This window comes from Perognathus longimembris, chromosome 6 (assembly GCF_023159225.1).
Source record: "Perognathus longimembris pacificus isolate PPM17 chromosome 6, ASM2315922v1, whole genome shotgun sequence".
In the NCBI taxonomy this organism is placed as follows: domain Eukaryota; kingdom Metazoa; phylum Chordata; class Mammalia; order Rodentia; family Heteromyidae; genus Perognathus; species Perognathus longimembris.
In genome coordinates, this window is record NC_063166.1 from 69,669,238 (window position 1) to 69,695,462 (window position 26,225).

General features: G+C 44.5%; 2 protein-coding genes across 15 annotated transcripts in view; one reads left to right on the forward strand and one right to left on the reverse strand.

The window, feature by feature from the left end:
- Rbm39 (RNA binding motif protein 39) overlaps positions 1-3,265 on the reverse strand; it is a 30,334-nt gene extending 27,069 nt beyond the window's left edge. For 2 of the 10 annotated variants that reach the window (XM_048349105.1, XM_048349102.1), the window contains exons 1-4: positions 2,909-3,221; positions 2,187-2,250; positions 1,887-1,959; positions 387-436 (exon numbers count right to left, since the gene is read on the reverse strand). Coding sequence is in view for 4 of the 10 variants with exons in the window: in XM_048349097.1 (XP_048205054.1) it covers positions 387-436; positions 2,187-2,237 (101 nt within the window). In the remaining 6 variants the exon portion in view is untranslated. Of the gene's footprint in view, positions 1-386; positions 1,960-2,186; positions 2,251-2,908 lie in introns of those variants that run through there. The other 8 variants (XM_048349097.1, XM_048349096.1, XM_048349099.1 and 5 more) reach the window with 5 other exon arrangements.
- A 10,954-nt stretch (positions 3,266-14,219) lies between these two features.
- The window catches only part of Phf20 (PHD finger protein 20), a 97,441-nt gene continuing 85,435 nt past the window's right edge, over positions 14,220-26,225 (forward strand). For 3 of the 5 annotated variants that reach the window (XM_048349114.1, XM_048349115.1, XM_048349116.1), the window contains exon 1: positions 17,459-17,554. The gene's annotated coding sequence lies outside the window, so the exon portion shown is untranslated. Of the gene's footprint in view, positions 14,248-17,028; positions 17,279-17,403; positions 17,555-26,225 lie in introns of those variants that run through there. The other 2 variants (XM_048349113.1, XM_048349112.1) reach the window with 2 other exon arrangements.

The window sequence follows — 26,225 nt, forward strand, 5'->3', positions numbered from 1 at the left end:
GAAATGTAGGCAAAAAGTACATACATGGATTTTTATAACCTCAAGGATTTTCTTATGCCAAAAGTTAAAGAGCAAAATTATTTCCTTTCTTTGTGTGTGTATGTGTGTGTGTGTGGCAGTCCTTGGCTTGGACTCAGGGACTGATCACATCCCTGTCCTTCTATAGCTCAAGACTAGCACTCTACATCTTGAGCTACCAGTGCCCCTTCTGTTTATGTGGCGCTGAGGAATCAAACCCAGGGTTAAGCTACATTCCCAGCCCCAAAAGGTAAATACTCTGAAAAGAACCCAGAGCTTAAAACTTTAGGAACAGGAACACAATTTAGGATTTCAACCATATTAAGTTCAGTACTCCCCTCCCCCCCCAGCTTCTTCTTAAAACTTACTTTTTGCTACGTTCTTCATGGCCGTTAGCACTGCTCAACTTGTTCTCATCCTAAGCAGGGTTGATAGAAGAACATCATGAGGACGAAGTGGTAACATTTCAAGTTGTCAAAGGGTAAAGGGAATAGGAATAAGAAAATACAAAACAATTTTAAAACTAATTACTTATTTAGTATATCATGGAAGGCTATAAAAAAATTTAGATGGTATGTGTTTAACCACTTTGTTGCTTAGTCATCAAGATACAAAAATAAAAATAAAAATCTCCACATTAACATGTTAAAATTTACTTTCTTACATAGTTTAGACATTGTTATTCGGATTTACGATATTGAAGTGGTTAAATATAATTTCTGTAAAACATGAATGAAGTCCTGGTTGAGTTTGATTCCATGTGCTATGGTCCCTTTCGTCAGTACCATGGCTCTATTTCTGCCTAAGCCCCAAGTGGCCATGCTAGCAGCCAGCCACTATCGATTTCCTGTGACCGATGCCATTCCTGAGATCTTCGCCCATTTCCGTTGGAGGGTTGGGACTGTAAGAGCTTGATGCCACCTCTGTCACACATCTCGCCCTGAAGCAAACAGGGATTCACACTGCTTTAGTAATGTTGACTCCCAAGAACCCAAGAAAGTCAATTAATAATCCACCAGTCCAGCCTAAACATTCCTACTTCCATACCTGTTTTACATGGAAGTATATCCACGTTAAACTAAGACAAGAAACATTAAAACAGAAAGTAGCTTTCTTCAAGAGTCTAAGCATTACAAAACTACATACACTATTTTAAAGCTATCAGAATTCATCCAAAAGGTACCACATGGTCGTGCTATACACTCAAAAGCAAATGTATTATTTTTAAAAGGTTTAGTGCAATGTTTATTTTAAAGTTTGATCACATCATCTACAGGAGCATAACTGCTAAATTACAAAGCTTACAATTTTTGACACCAGTGATAATGCATGCATACTGCTATTTTCACCACCAACTGGTGAAAGAATGAAAAGACAGTTTAACTGTGATACTGAAATGGGTCATAATGTATTCTTAGCTAAAATAATTCCTTTGTAGTTTTTGTGTGAAATACTATGACAGGGCCTAATTAAAAACAAGACAATATGGAGAACAGTAAGTAAATTAGTCATCATGTGACTCTAAGCTGTGATACTGCCTCTTGACTTTTTGTTAAAGTTTCTATCAGGGATCCAAGAATTTTAGTAATTATTAACTGAGAAGCAGATCACCACCTGCCTGTTTTAACTATCACCAGTCTTTTTAATATATATAAAAATTTAAATCTCACCCATTTCTTCTTGAAAGACTTATCTTATTAAAAGATTTACTTGCCATAGACTGGTATTCTTTGTTATTCTTGGACCCCTGCTCTTTTCCCAAACCACTACATTCACCTTTTTGCTATACCAAACTGGAGCTGGTAATTCTTAGTTGAGTCATTTTACCTAGGGGACCACGGTACAGCGATAAGTCACTCAATTACTACCTTATGATTGACAGTTCACACTGGAATCAAAGGTGAATTCATGGGAGTAGAGGTGAGATATCGTTAGGCAAGTCTACAAAGAGAGATAGATGGGCATTTATTCATCACGCTGAAGTGAAACTACTGCACAATATTATTACATCAATAGCATATATTTACTTTTTGTAAGTTATACGTAATGCATCTCTGATAAGATAAATCAAGAGGGCTCCGGGGAGGTTAGTTTACATTTCAGCAGTAGTTTCGTGAATAATGCTAAATTAAGAAATAAACAGACCTCACCGACATTTTTTTTCTCACCTTCTTATAAGGAGCCTCAAGCATTGCTTCAATATCAATATCGTCTGCCATTTTCTCTAAACGCCTAGGGAAGAACAAGACAATGCTGTGAATAATTTTCGGAGAAGCTCAATTTCTCTCATGGCCATCACATCCCAAAACTGGAGCGATTTCTTCAGAAGACCTAAGATGATGACTATAAAGGGGCACAACGCACTTTATCAGGCGTGGCTTATGTAAGTGATTCTGAAACGCCTCTACCGCGCACACACACACAAAATAAAGCTTCTTACGTCCGGTTTTTATTTTTAGAAGCTTGCGATAAGCACCCAAAAGAGAAAACACGAGGGGCTGGAGGCTGAGAGCGCTTTTTAAAAGCACAAAAACCGCGCTGCCATTTTAGGGGCAAAGGGAAACTCCCTCTGTTGGGAGGGGTGGTGTACCAAGATAGCGTTCGACCGGCGCCATGTTGGGAGGTCGAGGCCGACACAGGCCTCGCAGGGACAGGTCGTCGTCATCTACCCGAGGCCACTCCGAGGTCCTCAGCACCATCCCCCTCCCCACCCCCAGCCCCCCAAAATCCCGACTCTTACCCTACCACAACGGGAGGAGGCGACCACCGAGGCGGAGGCGATTTAACGCGGGCCCCCCTCCCCCCTCCCGTAAAAACCGTCAAAATATCACTCCACACCGAGACCCACGAACGCGCCGCTACGTCCCGACGACCCGCGACACCACCGTACCTGTGCGGGCTTTCGGACACCTGTGGTCGGTTCGGGAAAAGCCTGCTGCTGTCGCTGCCGCCGCTGCCGCTGTGGCTACTCTTAAGCCCCTAGGCCGAGGCCGCGGAACCGCCCCACCCGAAAATCGGGCTCCGAAGGCGGCTAGGCCTGAGCGAATCTAAAAGAAACAATGGGATTAGAGGCGCCCGCGCGGACGAGCAGGACGGCGGCTTCGGCAGCTCCGAGTCCAACCCTGCGACAGCCAGCGTCGGCAAGCTCCCTGAAATGGCGGCCGCTGCTTCCCCGTACTCACAGTCACCAACACACATACACACAAACACCCGGGGTTTCCTAGAGCCTACGGCACGGGCTCTCGCGAGAAACTGCCCCGCGTTCCAAAATGGAGAAGATGAAGTCTCGCGAGATTTAAATGCAAGGTTGGTGGAGTAGGGGGAAGGGAGGGAGAGGGGCCGGGCGCTCCTGGCCGAATCCCGCCCAACGATTGCGCCACGGACGTTCCCATCCCCCCCCTCCCCCCCAGCAGCCTCTCTTCCCCCCGCCCCCCGACCAATCTCTCCAAATAAGCGTCTAAATCTCGCGACACGGCGCAAGTCTCTGGAGCAAAGGCAGTTGGTGCGCTATCTGTCAATCTTTCGGAGAACTCCTTGCTGAGTGGACCTCCGCCATCCTCTCCCTAATTCTGGCGCCTCCTCGCAGCCAGCCGAAAGGTCTTTCCTTCCCTGCTCACCGCCCCCTCACCTCTCATCTCCCACTCGGATGGCTGTTCAAGGTCGCCATAAAGATGGCCTGGGCGGGGGGAGGGGTTGTGTGTGTGTGGCCGTTGGATAAACCGATCCTTCCCGGATTATATATTCCAACGGTGAACAGCAAGGGAAAAGCCCAGGAGAGATGGCGAGAAGAGACCCTACGAAGGCTAGCAGGGGAGATTAGGAAAGTGAAAATCATTTCCCTGCCCTTTGAAGTCGCCAAGCTAGGTGTGGCCGCCACTGTCAAACTTGGAAACACATGGAAGACTGGATGGAGAAGAGCAAACAGAAGATTAAGTAGGTGTTGATTCTCTCAGCCATAGATGACGTCCTCTCTCAAATTCATCTAGACAAAATACCAGGGTTTCTGTTTTCTCAAAAGTGTCCCATCAAGGGCTGGGGATATAGCCTAGTGGCAAGAGTGCCTGCCTCGGATACACGAGGCCCTAGGTTCGATTCCCCAGCACCACATATACAGAAAACGGCCAGAAGCGGCGCTGTGGCTCAAGTGGCAGAGTGCTAGCCTTGAGCGGGAAGAAGCCAGGGACAGTGCTCAGGCCCTGAGTCCAAGGCCCACGACTGGCCAAAAAAAAAAAAAAAAAAAAAAAGTGTCCCATCAAATTAAAGTCTCCCAGAATCCTGTCAACCCAAACACAAATTCTACCACCTTTTTTTTTTTAAATAATACTATCACAAATAAAAGGAAACAGTTCACTGTTTTACCCCTTAAGCAAGTCACGAAACAGCTTAATAATGGAGTCTATAAAGGGTTAGAAATGAGACACTTGGTTGATGTAGATGCTCCAGCACTGTTACCTTCAATAAGTGAAAGACCAAACCTTTACCTTCCACAGAAAAGAGATTACTTAGTTATGAGGCTGTTTCTTGAGACTGACCAAGGCTAGAAATGATCACTAATGGATTCCTAGACTTAGGGCCCTGCCTAACTTGGTGGATGAAGACTCAATAGTTAAGTATAATGAACAATAAGGTTCTTTCTGTTACTGCTAAACATTTGTTTAGAGGAAATGTAGACAGGGCACAGATGTCTCATGGCTATAATCCAAGCTACTTAGGAGGCTGAGATCTGAGGATCCAGGTTGGAAGCCAGCCCAACCTGGAATACATTGCACACCTTCATCTACAAAAGAGAGAGAGAGAGAGAGAGGAAGAAGGAGGAGGAGGGGGGAGGGGGAGGAAAGAGGAGAGAGAGAAAGAGAGAGAGAATGAATTAAGGAAAAGAGAAACTGATCCTGGCAGGCACAAGGCTGAGTTCAATCCCCAGTAACAACAACAAGGCTTGGCTTTTCAGGTTAACTTTCCACATAGAAGTACGGATTTAGGGGCTAGGGATATGGCCTAGTGGCAAGAGAGCTTGCCTCGTATACATGAGGCCCTGGGTTCGATTCCCCAGCACCACATATACAGAAAACCGCCAGAAATGGCACTGTGGCTCAAGTGGCAGAGTGCTAGCCTTGAGCAAAAGGAAGCCAGAGTCCAAGGCCCAGGACTGGCCAAAAAAAAAAAAAAAAAAGAAGCACGGATTTAGCCTAGTGCTGGTGGCTCAAGCTTGTAATTCTAACTACTCAGGAGGCTGAGATCTGAAGATCGAGGTTCAAAGCAAGACTGGGCAGGAAGGTCTGTGAGACTGTTACCATATATATAATATATAAACATATATACACATATATATGGATTGACCCGCCACCCTATTTTCCCAGGTACATACAGATAACAGGCAAGCCACCAAAGATAAGTGCAAACTGCATGACACAGGCAGGGCAATCCAACCTGACCCTGACTGTAAACATTCCATGGTAGGCCTAGCCTGTAAGGCTCTGAGGCCAAGCTGTGAAGCCAGGAGAGGGTTGAGAGGTTGAAACCATCTGGGCAAAACAGATGTAGAACTGTTTGAACATTTAAAAGTTTGAGACCTTGGATGAAGGAACACATCCTATTTTCTGCCTGCACCTTGCAGTCAACCCCTCACCCCCGCCACCATCCCTATACTAAACTCATGTAACCCCTGTCTCCTTGCGCAGACCCTATAAAACCTTGGCTCCAAGCTGGGAATATGGCCAAGTGGTAGAGTGCTTTGCCTCACATACATGAAGCCCTGGTTCAATTCCTTAGCATCACATACATAGAAAAAGCCAGTAGTGGTGCTATGGCTCAAGTGGCAGAGCGCTAACCCTGAGCAAAAAGAAGCCAGGGATAGTGCTCAGGCCCTGAGTTCAAGTCCCAGGACTGGAAAAAAAAAAAAAAAGAACCCTTGGCTCCAACCTCACCCCCCTGATGCAGCCTCCAAGCCCTAGGGAAAGCACTGTATCCTTCCCTGGCAATAAAAAGTCCTAGCATGTGGAAGATCAAGTCCAGCCTGTTTTCTTCCTTTCTCCTCCATTTTCCTAACGTGTGTGTATTGTTTAAAGGAAATATCATAAAACATGCATGCTTTTCACTTTGATAAACCTCTCTTTGGTTCATAAAGTTTCTATGCAAATCCATTTCCCTTTTATCATTTTCTTAAATCATTTGTAGCAGAAGGTCATGAGTCACCATCAAAAACAGTCTGGCTGGTTGCTGATGGCTCATGCTTTGTAATCATAGCTACTAAGGAAGCTGAGATCTGAAATCAGAGGATTGAGTTTCAAAGCTAACCTGGAGGGCTGGGAATAAGGCTTAGTGGCATAGTGCTTGCCTTGCATGCATGAAGCCCTGGGTTTGATTACTCAGCACCACATAAACAGGAAAAGCCAGAAGTGGTGCTGTGGCTCAAATGGTAGAGTGCTAGCCTTGAGCAAAAAGAAGCCAGGAACACTGCTCAGGCCCTGAGTCCAAGGCCCAGGACTGGAAAAAAAAAAAAAAAAAAAAAAAAAAAAACTACAAAAAACAAAGCTCGCCTGGAAGTCCATAAGACTATTAACGCCAATTAACCAGCAAAAGGCCATGGCTAAAATGGTAGAGCACTAGCCTTGAGCAAAAGAAAATCAGGAACAGCTGTGTGCAGGTGACTCATAGCTGTAATCTTAGCAACTCAGGAAGCTGAGATCTGAGGATCAAAGCCAGCCCAGGCAGAAAAGTACCTGTGAGACTCTTATCTCCAATTAACCACTCAGTAAAAGATCTCACGCAGCCTTCTGAGTAACTAGAATTACAGGCATGAGGCACCAGTGCCTGGCTCTATAGTTTTCATTCTTTTTGTCTTTGCTGGTCCAAGAACAGTTTCAAGACTTTTTACCATTTTACAGAATAGGACAGTTACATAGCCTCTCCTAGATCTCCTAATCTTACATTAAAAAGAGGGTATGCCAGATGGGGAACTTTATCTGCTTTTTCAGTTTACTTATTTGTTTTAACTTTAGTCTGTTTGATATTTGTTAAAAATAATACAATTCCCTTGTTTTTACCTAACTTTTTTTTTTTTTTTTTGCCAGTCCTGGGCCTTGAACTCAGGGCCTGAGCACTGTCCCGGGCTTCTTTTTGCTCAAGGCTAGCACTCTGTCACTTGAGCTGCAGCGCCACTTCTGGCCATTTTCTGTATATGTGGTGCTGGGGAATTGAACCCAGGGCCTCATGTACGGGAAGCAAGCGCTCTTGCCACTAGGCCATATCCCAGCCCTACCTAACTTTTTTGTATTGGTAAAGAGAGCAGAGTAAGTCTAAGAGTAACATTCTCCCTAATTGCTCCTTTATTAACTTTCTTTGGTAATACTTTCTAGAGCCTGGAACCTTTTCATTTGTTTTATATTTGGTTCTGGAGATTGAACCATAGGCCTCAGGCATAATAAACATTCTCTACCAGTGAGATCCATTCTAGTCTAGAGTCTGGAATTTGGAATCTAGATTAGATATCAGCAAGATGGGCATCAGTAATTCATACCCATGACCTTTACTACTCTGGTAGCTGAGCGCTGAGGATCTCTGTTCAAAGCCAACCAAGGCAGGAAAGTCTGTGAGATTCTTTTTTTTTTTTTTTTTTTGGCCAGTCCTGGGCCGTGAACTCAGGGCCTGAGCAGTGTCCCTGGCTTCTTTTTGCTCAAGGCTAGCACTCTGCCACTTGAGCCACAGCGCACCTTCTGGCCATTTTCTGTATATGTGGTGCTGAGGAATCGAACCCAGGGCCTCATGTATACGAGGCAAGCACTCTTGCCACTAGGCCATATTCCCAGCCCTCTGTGAGATTCTTGTTTCCAATTAACTACCAAAATGCTGGAAATGGAACTGTGGCTCAAGTGGAAGAGCACTAGCCTTGAGTACAAAAGCTCAGGAACAGTGCCCAGGCCCTGAGTTCAAGCCCAGGATTGAGACACACACACACACAGCCTTCAGATGAGGCTCAAGGGAATTGTGGGCTGTTAGGGAAGGTGCTAGAGTGAAGTAAAGAAAGCACTATTTAAACTCATAAGTATAGAACTAAGAAGGGTAGAGCTTTTTGGGTCTTTGTGAGCTGGTAAGCAGGGAAAAACAAAGCAAAAGGGGTTTGTACTACAGAGCATCAATTATCCCACACCCCTACCCTCATAAGCAAGTAATTACACTGTTACACATTTAATCACATCTTTGTTTCTTGTCTCTATGTATGTGAGTGGGTGTGCCTCCTGAGTAGCTAGGATTAGAAATGTGAGCCACCAGTCCAGGACACTACATTTTAAAAAAATGTTTACTGAAGCACACTGTTTAGAACAATTGGAAATGTGAGTGACCATCATAGCAGAATTCTTTTTGTTTTTTGCCAGTCCTGGGCCTTGAACTCAGGGCCTGAGCACTGGCCCTGGCTTCTTTTTGCTCAAGGCTAGCACTCTGCCACTTGAGCCGCAGCACCACTTCTGGCCATTTTCTGTATATGTGGTGCTGGGGAATCGAACCCAGGGCTTCATGTATACGAGGCAAGTGCTCTTGCCACTAGGCTATATCCCCAGCCTCATAGCAGAATTCTTTACTTCAACACTGTTCATGAATATCAGAGCTGGGGGCTGGTAGTTCATGCCTGTAACCATAGCTACTCAGGAGGCAGATCTGAGAATCAAGGTTCAAAGTCTCACTGACTTTCCTGCCTGGGCTAGCTTTGAGCTGGGGTCCTCAGATCTCAGCTCCCTGAATTGCTAGGATTAAGGCCTGAGCCACCAGTCCTCTTTTTTCTTTGAGACAAAGCTTCATTATGTAGTTCAAGCTGAAGTCATACAACACTACTGTCTCAACATTAAAAATGCTAGGATTACACTTAGGCTTGACCATGCCAAAGCCTATATATATATATATATATATATATATATATATATATTTTTTTTTTTTTTTTGGTGCCAATTCTGCGGCTTGAACTCAGAGCCTGGGTGCTGTCCCTGAGCTTTTCTGCTCAAGGCTAGTGTTCTATCTCTTGAGCCAAAACTCCACTTCTGGATTTTGGATGGTTAATTGGAGATAAGACTCTCCTGGACTCTTTTTCCTGGGCTGGCTTAAAAACAGGATCCTCAGATCTCCTCGGCCTCCTGAGTAGCTTACAAGAGTAAGTCATCAGTACTCTGACACACACACACACAGAAATTCTGAACCCAGTGCTGGTGGCTCACAATGGACTCCCACTACTTAGGAGGCTGAGATCCGAGGATTGAGGTTTAAAGCCAGTTCAGGAAGAAAAGCCTGTGGTACTTCTATCTTCTATTAACCAGCCAAAAGCTGGAAATGGAAGTGTGGCTGTAGAGTGTCATCCTTGAACAATAAAGTCAAGCAAAAGCCTGAGGCCCTGAGTTTAAAGCCCAGTACTGGTGCACGTATATGTGAGTGTGTGCACAACTGAAAACAGAAAGGAAGAAAGGAAGAGAGAGAGAGAATTTCTGAGAAGATATGTAAGATAGTGAGTGCTATGGTTACCAAATGGAAATCAGACTTGGGGTTGGAGGCATGGCTCAGTAAGTAGAGCGCCATCCAATGAGCTGAAAGGTCAGGTACCTAGTTTAAGTCTCAGTCTTGTAACAAAAAGGAAGCCAGCCTAATTAGGGACAAGAATTTGAGGCATGCTTCATATTGTATATATTTCATATAATTACTGGTAGTTGAAACTGTGATAGTTAGTTATTTAAATTATTCACCAGGTATGGTGGTACACACCTACAATCCCAAGTTCTGGGTACCTGAAGGCTAGGAGGCAGCAAGGTTTTAAATTCAACCAGCCCAAGCAAAGGTAATCCTGTCTCAGGATCCTATCTCAGAAAGAAAATTAAAAAAACAAAACAAAACAAAACAAAAACAAACACCTGGCTAGAAGCAGGGTGCAGCAGTAGAACACCTTCCTTCCAAGCTCAGGGTCCCAAGCTGAAATACCAGTATAGCAAAAATAAGAAAAAAAAAAAAAAAGAAAAGAAAAGAAAAAGGTGCTGGTGCACCTATATTCTGAGGAGGATTGTGACCTTGAGGTCAGCAAGTTCCAGAAGTTTCAAGCAAACTTTGGCTACACAGCAAGATGCTGTTTCAAAAAAAAAAAAATTATCAGAATGGAGAATAAAATGGGAGGAGAGATGCAGAGATTGTATTTAATGAACCCCTTTTAAAATTCTTCTACTTTAGTCCCTGGGGCTAAAATCCTATTCCTTTCTCTTTATTCCTGATCAAGCAGAAGTTTTAACTCACAAGAAACATTTATTAGTATGCCTAAATTACAGGGAGCAGTGTTAGGTAATAAAGCCTCCCAGGGATACAGTATCACAGCCCTGGCACTTGAAATAGTTAAAGTGGATTTTACATCTTTAGTGGCCAAGAATAAAAAATGTTCTTCCTACTTTTCTTTCCCCCTTTGTAATACTGCAAAACTCTGGGAATCTATTGGAATTCCTACTTTATTCTCTTCCTCCTCACTTAGAGAGCAGTTAAGGATTGAAGAAATGAGGAACTTTCCATCAGGCCCAGACTGGAGAGAGATCGAGCCAGGACCAAGATTTGATCAGCTTCCCTTAGGCCCCTGGTGCTTTGTTGAGGTTCATGGACCTCTGAGATACAACTGACTGTGGTTTCTATCTTCCGGAGTTCTCAAACTCAACTTAGCAATCACACCCAACTTCCTGCTTCAGGGACTGACACGAACGAACTTGGTGATATTAAGTACCTGGACTCTGAGAGTTAAGAGACTTAATGTTCCAGTGTTTATTCCCCCCCGCCCTACGTTTTCCCTTGACAGACTCAATGTAAGTGCCTTTGGGTTGCATAAGGACAGAGTATAAATGTTGGGTACAGATTGAGAAAGATCCACCAATCTATTACTTTATTGAATACCTTTCTCTGTCTGTGTGCACCTGTACAGGGGCTTGAACTCAGGGCCTAGGCATTGTCCCTAAGCTTTTTTAGTTGTTGTCCCTAAGCTTTTTTTTTGCTCAAGGATAGCACTCCACTTGACCCACAGCTTCACTTCTGGCTTTCTGGTGGTGGTTCAATGGAAATAAGAATCTCACAGACTTTCCTGCCCAGGCTGGCTTTGAATCATGGTCCTCAGATCTCAGGGTCCTGAGCAGATAGGATTATAGGCATGAGCCACCAGTGCCCAGCCATATTCATTTTTAAATAAATAAGTTGTTTTTTTTTGTTTTTTTTTTGCCAGTCCTGGGCCTTAGACTCAGGGCCTGAGCACTATCCCTGGCTTCTTTTTGCTCAAGGCTAGCACTCTGCCACTTGAGCCACAGCGCCACTTCTGGCCGTTTTCCATATATGTGGTACTGGGGAATTGAACCCAGGGCTTCATGTATACTAGGCAGGCTCTCTTGCCACTAGGCTATATTCCCAGCCCGCCATATTCATTTTTTAAAAAGGTGGTAGGTACCAGGACTTGAAACCAGATCCTTACTTATGCTCACTTCGCTTCTCCTTTGGCTGGAGCCCTATCACTTAAAACATGCCTCCTGTCCTACTTTTTTTTGGTTTTATTTTTGTTGTTGCTTTGTAGATGGAGTCTAGCAAACTTTTCTGCCCAAGATAGCCTTGAATTGATCTCAGTTCCTGAGTGCTAGGTTTACAGGAATGAGCCACTGTCATCTGGCAAGCATACTTACTTTCTCCTTGCTTTGCTTTTAGGCAGATTTTCACAAAATTAATGGCCAGAAAAACAGCAAGTCACACAACAATTTAAGCAGCACTGACAATAACCTGAGACTGACACCTATTCTGCATCAACTGAGCAGTGTAATGTACATAAAGGAATTTAAAATTTTTGCTTTTGAAATATACACATGCGGGCTGGGAATATGGCCTAGTGTCAAGAGCGCTTGTCTCGTATACATGAAGCCCTGGGTTGATTCCCCAGCACCACATATATAGAAAATGGCCAGAAGTGGCGCTGTGGCTCAAGAGTTAGAGTGCTAGCCTTGAGCAAAAAGAAGCCAGGGACAGTGCTCAGGCCCTGAGTCCAAGGTCCAGGACTGGCAAAAAAAAAAAAAAGAAATACACACATGCACACACACTTAGTAGTCCTGAGGCTTGAACTCAGTGTCTCATGCTTGCCAGGTAAGCTCATTTTGGAAATTTCCTTTGATGTTTCAAATTTTGACATACTTGGTACAAACCACATGTGACAAGAGCACAAATAACATGGGCTTGGTGTACTCTGAATCTAGTAAGAAAACAATTAGAAAATTATTTGTATAAAAGTTTGCAGCTTAAAATACATTTTCCCGGGGCTGGGGATATGGCCTAGTGGTAAAGTGCTTGCCTCATATACATGGAGCCATGGGTTCGATTCCTCAGCACCACCTATATAGAAAATGGCCAGAAGTGGCACTGTAGCTCAAGTGGCAGAGTGCTAGCCTTGAGCAAAAAAGAAGCCAGGGACAGTGCTCAGGCCCTGAGTACAAGGCCCAGGACTGGCAAAAAATAAAAATAAAAAATAAATAAATGTTCCCTTATTATTCAACCTAATGTAATAACTCTGTGAATGGGATTAGATTATTATCCAGTGGAAAAAAATGTGTATTGAAGAAAAATAATACTTGGAAGGATAAAGACTTTTCTATCCACATGTTTACTGCTACTTGTTTTACTGTAAATCTTGTATGTGGGTAATTTTTTTTGTGGAGTTTTTCTGGTACTGGATTTGACCTCAGGATATGAGATTGCTGAGCTGCTTTCTTGGTTTGTCTGGTGCTATAATCTTTGAGCCATACCTCCAGCCTAGTTTTTTGGTATTTTATAGCTGGCTTCAAACAATGGTCCTCTAAATCTCAGCCTCCTGAGTAGCTAGGGTTGCATATACTCGCCACTGGAATCAGGCTTGAATTTATTGGTTTATGGGCTATAGTTTGGAATAGGTAGACACTTGGAAGACATTCTTCTTTCTGCAGTTGAGGCTGCCATTCCTTCAGTCACTCATCCAAAGCTATTTGTAAGGAAAGATTCTTTTCTAATAATTGGGAAGCTGAGACCAAATATGAGAAAAAAGTTGTATAGGATCTTAAGGCAGGAGGCAGATGCATCTAAAAATACAGTGGCAAAACCTGGTCTTTAGACACCAACTTTATTTCTGTGAGCTCCCTCTCTCTTCCTTTCCTTTTCCTTTTTCTCCTTCCTCCTCTTTTTTTTTTTTTTTTTTTTGGCCAGTCCTGGGCCTTGGACTCAGGGCCTGAGCACTGTCCCTGGCTTCTTTTTGCTCAAGGCTAGCACTCTGCCACTTGAGCCACAGCGCCACTTCTGTCCATTTTCTGTATATGTGGTACTGGGGAATCGAACCCAGGGCTTCAAGTATACGAGGCAAGTGCTCTTGCCACTAGGCCATATCCCCAGCCCCTCTCCTTCCTCCTCTTCACTGGAGATCAAACTGAAGGCCTTGCTCAATGTATCAAGAACTCCACTACTAAGTTCCATCCACAACCTAGTGCTAGTTTTTGCTTTTTTTGGAATAGAGTCTTGCGATAGCCTGTTATCTCAATCCTTATGTTCAAACTTCTATACTGGGATTATGGGCACATACCACCATGCCTGAATTGTAATTTCTTAATTTAAAATGAGTTTAGCTGGGTACCAGGGGCTTACATTTATAATCCTAGCTACTCAAGAGTCTAAGATCTGAGAATCTCAGTTGGAAGGCAGATGGAGCAGGAAAGTTGATAAGTTTTTCCCCTCCTTCCTTCCCTTCCCTTCCCCTCTTCTCTTTCTCTCTCTCTCTCTCTTCCTCTCTCTCTCTGTCTTTCTTTCTCTCTCTCTTTCTTTCTTTGTTGGTTGTGAGGCTTGAACTCGGGGCCTGAGCACTGTCCCTTAACCTCTTTGTGCTCAAGGCTAGCTCTTTTATCATTTGAGCCACAGCAAAACTTCCGGTTTTTGAGTGGTTAATTGGAGATACAAATCTCACAAGAACTTTTTTGCCTGGGTTGATTTCGAACCACGATCCTCAGATCTTAGCCTCCTGAGTAGCTAGTATTACAGACATGAGCCACCAAGACTCTTATCTTCAATAAACTACTAAAACAAAGCCTGAATTGGAGTTGTGGCTCAAGTGGTAGAACACTAGCCTTGAGCAAAAAGGTCAAGAACAACACCCAGGCCCAGAGTTCAAGCCCTAGAAACAACACACACAGACACACCTACACACACACACACACACACACACACACACACACACAAGTTTAGGTCCTATCACTCAGGAGGCATAGGCATACATTGAATGTGAGTTACATGGTAAGTTCAAGGCTACTCTGGGAATAAAAGTGAGACTTTGCCTCAAAAAAGCTCCCCAAAGGGGCTGGGAAGGTGGCTTAGTGGTAAAGTGTTTGCCTAGCATGCATGAAGCCCTGGCTTAAATTCCTAAGCGCTGCATAAACAGAAAAAGCAGAAAGTGGCGCTGTGCCTCAAGTGGTAGAATGGTAGCCTTGAGCAAAAGGAAGCCAGTTGGAGAGCTCAAGCCCCAGGACTGGCAAAAAAAAAAAAAAAGTCCCCAAAAACCAAAAATAAAAAAGTTCTTTTTTTTTTTTTGCTAGTTCCGCGGCTTGAATTCAGGACATAGGCACTGTCCCTGAGCTCTATTTTGCTCAAGGCTGGTGCTCTACCACTTGAGCCACAGTGCCACTTCTAAGCCACCTTCCCAGCCCAAAAGTTCAATTTTTCCTTTTCTTTTTTTATGGTACCGGGGTTGGAACTGAGGGACTCATCATTGCTAGACTGGCTCTCTACCCCTTGAGCCACACCTCCAGCTCTAAAAAGTTCAATTCTTTTATTTTTGTTTTTTTGCCAGTCCTGGGGCTTGAACTCAGGGCCTAGGCACTGTCCTGGAGCCTCTCCCGTGCTCAAGGCAAGGTCTCCCACTTGAGCCACAGCACTACTTCCCAAAAAATTCAATTCTTTAAAAAAATTCTTTTTGTTATTAAAAAGATGAGGTACAGTGGAAAAAGTTTGATTACTAATTACTTTATATTTATATCAGGTTATTTTTGCCTTGGCTCTTTTGATTTCCTTTCCATTTAGAAAAATAGCCTTAGGAAAAGATCACTCTGGTCTCCTTTCTCTGGCCAACCAGACTCATCCATGTGACCTAAGATTGGTCAATCAACAGTGGCTGCCAGCCAAGACTTTGCCTCTTGAGCAAGTGACTCAAAGACAAAGGGATATTAGGACTGAATTCCAGCAGTGTTGCCAGAAGCAGCAGCTGCTGTTTCTCACTTGAGCTGCCCTCCTGCCTCCTTGTTTTTCAAACCTGCTCTCCTGTTGTTGCTCAAGGCCCCCCCCCCCAAGTCCTTGTAACATAGCTCTGTTTTGCTTGTGACTAGAATAGTGACAGTGCTTCTATTTGCAATGACAAAAATAATTTTAACTTACACAGTGTGACCATTTGTTTACTAGGCTGTGAGTTCCTTGATAATAGGGTCTAAATCTCATTCTGTTCTGCATCTTTGGTGTTCAGCCTCACTAGAGTATCAATATTTACAGGTAGGGGCTGGGAATATGGCCTAGTGGCAAAAGTGCTTGCCTTGAATACATGAAGCCCTGGGTTCTATTCCCAGTACCACATATATAGAAAACGGCCAGAAGTGGTGCTGTGGCTCAAGTGGCAGAGCAAAAAGAAGCCAGGGACAGTGCTCAGGCCCTGAGTCCAAGCCTGGCAAAAAAAAAAAAAAAAAAAAAAAAATTTACAGGTAAAGAAACAAATACTATTTGTGTTGGGCTAAGTTACTTAGTCTGGGGTTCTTGGCATTATTATCCTGGAGCAAAAGCCCCTCTACATGTTACCATAATCATTAACATTTGAAAAATCAGATATTCAGAAGAAGTCAAGAGCCCATGACTCATACATGTAATCCTAGATACTTGGGAGGGTAAGATTCAGAGGATGGTGGCTTAAAACAATTCAGGGCAGAAAGATTCTCCAGACTCTCTCTCTAAAACAATCAGTAGACCCAGGGCTGGAAGTATGGCTCAAGAGTTATAGCATTGCCAAGGACTGGTGGCTCATGTCTGTAATCCTAGCTACACAGGATGCTGAGATCTGAGGGTTGTGGTTCAAAAGCCAGCTTGAAGAAGGAAGTGCATGAGACTCTTATCTTCAATTAACCAGAAAGAAAAAGACAAAAATAGGGCCGTGGCTCAAATGGTAGACCATTAGCCTTGAGCAAAAGAGTTTAGTACATAGGCCCTGAATTTAAGCCTCAGGGCTAGTACCTGCACATGCATACACTGGACTGGGATCATGGTTCAAGTGGTAGAGCACCTGCCTACCAAGTATGAGGCTCTGAATTCAAACCCCAGTGCCACTACCAAAAAACCCCAAAAGAAGATAAAAGAAAAATCTAAGTGTAATCTTGGCTGAATTGTATTTCTAGTGTGAAACTTCATTTTTTCCCCCCCAGTAAAAGTCAATTTTAGCATTTCTCTGGGGCACTTGGGGAGTCCTACAGGGAAAACACTTCAAACTTTAGTAGGGCTGCAACTTTGATCTTGGTCCCTAGAGACAAAGTACAGTTCTTTTTTCTCTTCAGCAACTGGAATTCCTGTGAGTAAATGACACAAAGTGGAGGAATGAGAGCAAAGGTGAGAAGGAAGCAAAGGTGAGAAGGAACTTGGCTCATTTCAGGACTTGAAATGTGTAGGGAAGCTGGACAAATGACAAGGAAAAAGAGGAAAGCCTGAGATTGTGAAGAGCTGAAAGTCGAGGTAAATGAAGATTTAGATCTGCCGGGGGCTGGTGGCTCATGCCTGAATCCTATCTACTCAGAAGCCTGCGATCTGAGGATCTCGGTTAGAAGCCATCTGGGGCAGGAAACTCTTTGAAACTCATATATCCAATTAACCACAAAAGAAAAGAAAAGCACTAGAGCTGACGCTCAAGTGGTAGAACATTAGCCTTGAAAATAAGCTCAGAGATAGCACTCAGGCAGAGTCCAAGCACCAGGACAGACAGAGACAGACAGACAGACAATTTAGATCTGACTCTGAAGAGGGGAAAGTGCGTCTTGGAACAGGGTATGGCGTTTTTAAGAGCCCTGTGTGTGAAGAATAGATTGGAAGATGGGAGAGTAATTGGGTGGAGAGATCTTTGGAGACCAGGGTTGTGAGAGGCGAAGGGAGGGAATTGCATGGATTTGAGATGCAAGTAGGAAGCAGAACGAACAGTGGAGACGAATCGTGTCCGGTCACCGGCTTCGCCAAATCTCAATGGTTACTGGTGAGTAGGGACTTCGTGTTCCTTACCGGGCGACCGCTTGGTTCCCGCGCGTCAAAGCAGTGGGCGTGGCCTTCACGAGCCGTCGCCACGGAGATCGGAGGGGCGGGCCCAAGGGCGGGGCCACTGGGGCGCTGCGTCACTCGGTGGTGGCGATAGTGCGTGTATGTGGGGGGCGGGGGATACGCTGGGCGCGTCCCCGGGGTCACGTGGTGCGCAGCACGCAGAATCCTTCTGTCGGTTGGTCCTGGAGCGGCGCAGCAGGAGCGGGGCCGTGAGGTGAGCTCGCGGCGTGGCGCGGCTAGGCGAAGCTGGCTGGTCAAGGCTGGGTTGGGCCGTGCCCGCGACGCGCGCGCGCGGTGCGGGCGAGAACCGGACGCCACAGCCGCTTCGGTCCCCTTCCCGTCCCCGCTCCCCGCCTGGCTCCACTCGCCTAGCCGGGAGGGAGGCCTGGGGACCGCTGCCGTGAGCGTGGCGGGCGTGCGAGCGGCGCCCAATCCCTGGGGCTGTCCGCGGGAGTGATGGCGGCGGTGGCCAATCAGTGTCGCCCGAGGGGGCTGGGCCGCAGGGTGCGGGCCTGGGGCGCGGAGCTGGCCGTGTTGAGGGTGGGGGTTAATCGCCTAGGGCCTGACCCTGAACTGTGTTGGCGCTCCAGAGCTCCATCACCAGCTCCTGCTGTCGCCTTCTGGTTTGGGAACGCGCCTTCTTTTATTATCTCTTTTATCCTGTTCTGGGGAGCACACCCCTTTCTCAAGACCCTGAATATGGGAGTGTCTCTTTTCTCAATAGTTTTGAAAATGTGGTGGGCGCACCCTCTTTCTTAAGCTCTCTTCCTGGGATTTTATCTTTCCCTAAATCCCTCCGAATTGCACCCTCTTCCTCCCCCCAAGCTGAACATACTTCCCTTTCCAAGCTTTCAGTTTGAATATTCCCTTTTCTATTTGGGGATTCTCCCTGTTAAAAAGGTCCTCAAACCTGAGGTCCAGTAACTAAAGTTTTGGTATATTTCTTATATCCTCACAACTGACCTTTCTAAGTTTCAAATCTGACACTTTTTCAGAATTTTTTGAATTTAGGGGCCACTTCCTTTTCTTAGCCCTCCAAATCTGGAGCACATCTTATTTTCAGGTTTGTGTCCAAATCCTGACGTTCATGGGTACATAATCCCAGTTTCATAAATGAGGGAATTGCCTGCCTTTTCTTTAACTCTTTTAAGTTGCACCTTCTAAGTTTCCCAAACGGGCTCCTCGGAGAGACTCGTTTGTTTTCTTATCTAAGAGTGTATTTGTTTCTCCTTCCTCTTAAAAGTTCTACAAAATGCACCACCTTTAGTACAAATGCATTACTCTGGGGATGAAGTCACTGTCTAGATGCTTCTCGAATCTTGGTGCACACCTTTTTCTTGAGTCCTTTCATTCCCAAGTGATTATGTGTTTTTGTTTTTGTTGTGTGTGTGGCTTGAACTCAGGGCCTGGGCACTGACCCTGACCTTTTTTGATGCAGGCTAGAGCTTTACTATTTGAGCCATAGCTCCACTTCTAGCTTTTTTGGGTGCTTAATTGGTTCCACGATTTTCCTGCCTTGACTGGCTTTCTTTGTCCTCAGATCTCAGCCTTATGATTAGCTAAGATTACAGGTATAAGCCACGGGTACCTTCTTTGGTATGGGGGTTGTGTGTGTGCTAGCCCTGGAGCTTGTACTTAGGGCCTGGGTGCTGGTCCCTGAGGGCCCCTCCGCCCCCCTAGTTCTAGGGCTTGAACTCAGGGCCAGGGCACTGTCCCTAAGCTGCTTTGTGCTCAAGGCTAGTGCTCTACCACTTCAGCCACACCACCACTTCCTGGATTTTTCTGAGTGGCGTATTGCAGATGAGTCTCATGGACTTTACTGCCTGGGCTGGCTTCAAACCATGATCCTTAGATCTCAGCCTTCTGATTAGTTAGGTTTAGAGGCAGGAGCCATCTGCCCGGGGACTGAGCCCTTTTTATTCTGCTCAAGGCTAGTGCTCTGCCATTTCCTGCTTTGTGTGAGTGTGCAAGGTGGGGGGAGGGTAGGAGCTGGGGAAGGGGGGTTTAAAGTGGAGATAAGAGGGTTTTGTTTGGTGTGTGTGTGTGTGTGTGTGTGTGTGTGTGTGTGTGTGTTTGCCAGCCCTGGGGCTTGGGTCCCTGGCTTCTTTTTGTTCCAAGACTAGCACTCTACCTCTTTTTTTTTTTTTTTTGCCAGTCCTGGACTCAGGACTCAGGGCCTGAACACTGTCCCTGGCTTCTTTTTGCTCAAGGCTAGCACTCTGCCACTTGAGCCACAGCGCCACTTCCGGCTTTTTTCTATATATGTGGTGCTGAGGAATCGAACCCAGGGCTTCATGCATGCAAGCAAGCACTCTACCACTAAGTCACATTCCCATCCCCTAGAGTCTTCTTATGGAATTTCTCACCTGGTCTGGCTTTGAACCTTAGTCCTCCGATCTCAGCCTCTTGAGTAGCCAGGATTACAGGTATGAGCCACTGGATCCTGGCTGGTCTGTGGATGTCAAGTGTGGTTTCCTATTCATTTTAGCAACTCAAGATTTTTTTTTTTTTTTTTTTTTTGGCCAGTCCTGGGGCTTGGACTCAGGGCCTGAGCACTGTCCCTGGCTTCTTTTTGCTCAAGGCTAGCACTCTGCCACTTGAGCCACAGCGCCACTTCTGCTGGGGAATTGAACCCAGGGCCTCATGTATAGCAAGCACTCTTGCCACTAGGCCATATCCCCAGCCCCCCAACTCAAGATTTTTTCACTCCTCAATTTGCTTCCCTCTTTGGAACCTCATTCCCATCTCTTTCAGTCTCAGTCTGAGGATCTTTGTATAGCATGGCACTTCCTGTACTTCTGTGGTCTTCTGAGCACACACTTCCCAGTCTCCTGAATTGCCCCTCCCCCCCCCCCCCCAGGATTCCCTGGAATCCTACAGGAATGTCTGCTCGTGGCCTTTTGTATGTATATGTGTGTGTGTTTGAGTTCAGGACCTGGGTGCTGTTGAGCTTTTTTACTTAAGAGTGCTTTACTACTTTAGCTGCAGCTCACCTTTTGGCTTTTAATGGTTAATTGGAGATAAGTCTCATGGGCTTTCCTGACTGACCATGCTGGCTTTGAGCTATGATCCTCAGATCTCAGCCTCCTGAGTAGCTAGAATTACAGGCATGAGTGTCTGGTGACTAGTTTTACCTTTCTACATACAAGAACTCTTTCTTTCTTAGCTTGCCTTATGCCCAGTCATTTTCCAGTTTCTGCTTCCCTTTGAACACTGTTTTGCATATCAAGTGAGTAGAGGTTCCTCAATTCTTCCTCTTGTGTTGGAGGTGTCCTCCAGACTACCTGACCTTCTGTCACTGGATTCAAACTGGAAAGGCATCTGCTTGCATTTCTTTTACTATTCACTGTACTCTAATCCTCTTTGATTGCTTGCTTCCTGTAAGATTTTGGTTAGATGGGTTGTTTTCTCCCTGTGCTGGTGTGTATTTTTCTAGTAGTATATAGTTTCTGACACATAAGCTTCTTCCTTTATTGGTTCTCTCTCTTTTCTTCTTCTTTTTTTTGCCAGTCCTGGGGCTTGAACTCAGGGCCTGAGCACTGTCCCTGCGTTCCTTTTGTTCAAGGCTAGGATTCTACCATTTGAGCCACAGCGCCACTTCCAGCTTTTTCTGTTTATGTGGTGCTGAGGAATTGAACCCAGGGCTTCATGCATGCAAGCAAGCACTCTACCACTAAGCCATATTCCCAGCACACACACATACACACACTCTCTCTCTCTCTCTCTCTCTCTCTCTCTCTCTGTTGGTTGTGGGGCTTGAACCGGGAGCCTGGGTGCTGTCTCTGAGCTCTTTTGCTCAAGGCTAGTGCCCTACCACTTTGAGCCACAGAGCCACTTCCAGTTTTCTGGTGGTTAATTGGAGATAAGAGTTTCACAGGGACTTTTCAGCCCCTGCTGGCTTCAAACTGCAATTTTCAGATCTCAGCCTCCTGAGTAGCAAGGAACACAGGCTTGAGCCACTGGTACCTGGCTTGGTTTTCTTTTTATCAAGAAATGAGGGGCTGGGGATATAGCCTAGTGGCAAAAGTGCCTGCCTCGGATACACGAGGCCCTAGGTTCGATTCCCCAGCACCACATATACAGAAAACTGCCAGAAGCGGCGCTGTGGCTCAAGTGGCAGAGTGCTAGCCTTGAGCGGGAAGAAGCCAGGGACAGTGCTCAGGCCCTGAGTCCAAGGCCCAGGACTGGCCAAAAAAAAAAAAAAGAAATGAGGTTATCTGGCTGGGGGGATAGTTCAGTGGTGGAGTGCTTCCTTAGCATTTGTGGATGTCCTAGGTTCTAACCTCACATAGCTTTGGGGAGGGAGGAAGGAGGCTGTATGTGTGAATATTTATCTCTTTCTATATTTTTTCTCATATAACTGTAATCTTTTTTCCCCACTCCTCTTTCCCCTTTAAAATGTTATAAATACTTGGATATCCTCTCTTTTTAGGAGCCTTTTAGTAGCTGTTGTAGGTGTTTGTATTTCCCTTTCCCTTTCCAAATCTTTGTCCTGGCTTTCTAGGCCAAACCCCCAAACAGATTAATTTCTCCACAGCTGGAAGCTCAAGTGCTTAGGGGATAATAACACATCTGACTTCTCTTTCTCCCTTTTGGGAAATACTTGAGTATGCAGCTGCAGGAAAGGAGGCCTGAGGCGGGACAGAGTTTCTGTCTAAGAAGCTAAGGCAGGAATATAACATTTTTAGGATCAAGTCCTGAATTTCATTTGGGAACTCGGAGTTTGCCAAGCACCTGCTTACTAGGGATGCTAGGAGATTTGATGACACTCCCAAGAACCTGTAGGAATTAGTGAGGTTTGTGGGGAAATGTTCTGAACTCAGTATTGGAACTTGAATAAAATTAACCAGTATTGTATGTTCAGAACAACTAAGCTTGTGTTGTAACAACATTTTTTTTTTTTGGCCAGTCCTGGGGCTTGGACTCAGGGCCTGAGCACTGTCCCTGCTTCTTTTTGCTCAAGGCTAGCACTCTGCCACTTGAGCCACAGCGCCGCTTCTGGCCGTTTTCTGTATATGTGGTGCTGGAGAATTGAACCCAGGGCCTCATGTATACGAGGCAAACACTCTTGCCACTAGGTCATATCCCCAGCCCCTGTAACAACATTTTTTATGTATGAGAACCTTACAACTAAGGTGCCTTAGGAGTTGAAGTAGATTCCACATTTAGATGATCTGCTAGTTAGTAAGCACTAAATTTATAAAACAAATGGTTTAGAAGTATGGCTCAGTTGGTAGAGTGCTAGCCAATGAGTGCAAGCATTAGGAGTTTGAGTCCCGGTCTTGTATCCAAAAAAATTTGAAGTCTGAGCAGTATCTAATAAAATAAGGTATACTGAAAGTGAACAGGTACTTTGTCTCTTTATTTGGCTATTTGATATTTACCTGTGTATTGCTGTACAGTGCATTCTTAGGATATCCTACAGTGCTTCTGAAACTTGAATGTGCATACAAATCACCTGGGGTCTTGTTAAAGTGCTGATTCTAATTTGTTACGTATGTGAAGTGATGTGAGTTTTTGCAGTTCTGAATTGCAGGTGATGCAGATGTTACTGAACTGCAACTTTTCAGTAGTAGAGATTCCATACACAAAGCCAAAAGACTTTTAATGAAAATAAAAAGGTGATGGTTAGCCTTATGTTGGGGTATTGTCTTCATTTTTCTTTTATCCAGATATACATTCCTTAAAGTTTGGATAAGGCCAGTAATTATTTCCTTCTGAGTACTTGGGGGGGTGGGCTTGGACTCAAAACCTCACACTCTTGCTCAAATTTTTCATTTACAGCTGTATTCTACCATTTGAGCCCAGTCTCCGGTTCCTTGTGTTTGCCTTGAGCCACAGGGTCTCACTCTGTAGCTCAGGCTGGCTTGGAACTTGCAATACTCAGGCCTCAGCTTCCCAAGGTGTTGGGATTACAGATATGTACAATTATGTCTGGCTTCTGATGACTGTTAATTGTACTCAATTATACTTCTAGTCTGTCTGTTTTCCTTCTCTCCCTCCCTACTTTCTTTCTTCCTTTTTATTTATTTAGAATTGGTTGGGAGGAGGGGGAAAGGGGGAGGGGGAGGGAGAATGAGGGAGGAGTTAACAGTACAAGAAATGTACCCATGGCCTAACATATGAAACTGTTACCCCTCTGTACATCACTTTGACAATAAATAAGTAATTATTATTAAAATAAAAAGAATTGGTATGTTGTTCTAAGCTAACCTTGAACACATGGGTTTAGTGATCATTCTGCCTTAGCTTCCTGAGTACTTGGGACTATGGGCAGGTACTACTCTTATCTGGCTAACATTTGACTTTTAAAGTTATATTTAAAGCAGGGTACTTATGGTTCACGCCTATAATCCTAGCTATTCAAGAGACTGATAAGAGGTTTGTGGTTCAAAGCCAGCTCGGGCAGTGAGACTTTTTTCTCCAGTTAACCATCAAAAAGTTGGAAGTGGAGCTGTGACTTAAATGGTTGAGTACTAGCTTGAGTAAAAAAGCTCAGTGTCCCAGTCTTGAATTCAAACCCCACGACTGGCACACAAACACACATACAACCAAGCTTAAAACTTTTTGTTTCTGGGCTGGGGATATGGCCTAGTGGCAAGAGTGCTTGCCTTGTATACATGAGGCCCTGGGTTCAATTCCCCAGCACCACATATGCCAAAAAAACCCAAAAACTTTTTGTTTCCTATTTATATTGTGAAATTTGTGTGCGTTAGTATTAAGTATTCATGCTTTAATGTGAACTTTTTATTTATTTACATATATGTACATATATTTGTGTGTGTGTATATATATATATATATATATATATATATATATATATATATAAAATCAGTCATAGGACTTTGAACTCAGAGCTTTTTTTTTTTTCCCAGTCTGGGGCTTGGACTCAGGGCCTGAGCACTGTACCTGGCTTCGTTTTGCTCAAGGCTAGCACTCTGCCTCTTGAGCCATAGCGCCACTTCTGTTTTTTTTTTCTATATATGTGGTGCTGAGGAGTTGAACTCAGGGCTTCTTGTATGCAAGGCAAGCCCTCTTGCAACTAGGCCATATCCCCAGCCCACTCAGAGCTTTTTCGCTGAAAGCTAGCACTACCATTTTAGGCTACAGCCCACTATCTGAACCTTTTTTTTCCTTTTTGTGATACTGAGGAGTGAAGCTACCTTGTATGTGCTAATCAAGTGCTCTCTAGTGAACTATATACCCCAAGCCCTCATAATTGTTGACAGAATCTTTCTAGTAAATACAGTATAGCTAGCTTGTTTCTCTGGTTCCTCAACTGTCATTCTATCGTAGGGATTCGGAGATACCCAAAATCAAGCCATAGGTGATTGAATTTCCAGAGTCCTTGGTTTTCTAGGTTCTGGAAATGTGCCTGAGAAAAGCCAGGGTAGATAGGAGGAAAAGAAGGATATATAAAGCAGATTTGTTCAAAGTAAACTGTACACATCAATTAAACTATTACAATGAAACCTCTTATGTGATTAATGTATGCTAATTAAAAATAATATTTTAAAAAGATGTCAGTGTAAAAGTAGATGTCTGAATCTGAACTGTCTCTAAGTGGGTACTCTAGAAGATGACATTCTTTGATGGGGTCACGCTTCTGATATTCTCTCTCCTTGTGTACCCATGTCTCTATTCTAGGTTTCTCTGGGTTTTTCCATTCTTAATGTCTTAGGTCATGTGTACTTGTTTCCTTGACTGTTACCTTTCATGGCCCTTTTCCATTGTGACCCTATTCTAGGGCCTAATCAGGATGAGCCTGAATGACTAGACTATTTTGTATCCTTAGACCTCCCTGAGCCCCTGTTATTCTCAAGAATGTGAGATCATCCTCAGTAACAGATTTGATGTGGGTTTGGCTCTGGTCCCAGTTCTTCTACTCACTGAGGCCTCAGGCAAGTCATTTAATGCTACTGGCCCTTCTCCCCATTTGAAAACTAGGGCTGGTTATCTCCAAAGTCTCCCTTATTTTGAGTCTCTGTCAGTCCCTTGCTTAGAAACTCAGTTGTCTGTGGAGCTGTTGTAGCAGATCTGATTTCCTTCGCATGCTCTGTTGGGCAGACTGCCAGTCACTTCCTTGTCTGAGTAACTTCTGCCACTATCTCTTTTCTAGCCAAGGTAGCCAGCTTATCCTCACACCCAACTTCAACATTATTATGCTTCTATGTCCTCTGTAATTTGTGGGCTATATTTTGTTCAAAAACTGCCTAAAATGCCCAAGTCTGCCTTGAGTTCTCCAGTCAATGGTAGCTGCTTCCTTATATCACTAAGGGGGAGGCTGTATTTTATATACAGTCATATCAACTTATTTTTCATATAACATATTTTGTCATTTCACCACTTTTTTGGTGGTACTTGAGTTTGAATTCAGGCCCTTATACTTTGTAGCCAGGTGATCTACTACTTGAGCTACACCTGTAGCCTATGTGATGTGTATCTTAAAAATGTTTCCTCCAGCTGGTGCTGGTAGCTCATGCCTATAATCCTACTCAGGAGGCTGAGATCTGAGGATAGTGTTCCAGCCTTCAAAGAGACTGAGGAAGGATTCTGAATTGAAGGCCAGCCTGGGCTACATATTAAGACCATGCCTTTTGGGCTAGGAAAGTGGCTCAGTGGTGGAATTCCTCATTACCACATACACAGAAAAAGTCAGAGGTGGTGGTATGGCTCAAGTGGTAAGAGTGTTAGTCTTGAGCAAAAGAAGCTCAGGGACAGTACCCAGCCCCTGTGTTCAAGCTCCAGGACTGGCAATAAACAAAACAAAACAAAATCATGCCTCTGTGCAAAAGGTGCAGCTTAATGGTAAAACACCTGCCTAACAAGCTTGAGGCCCCAGTTCAGTACCATCAAAAAGAGAAAAAAAAATTACTCCCCAGGGA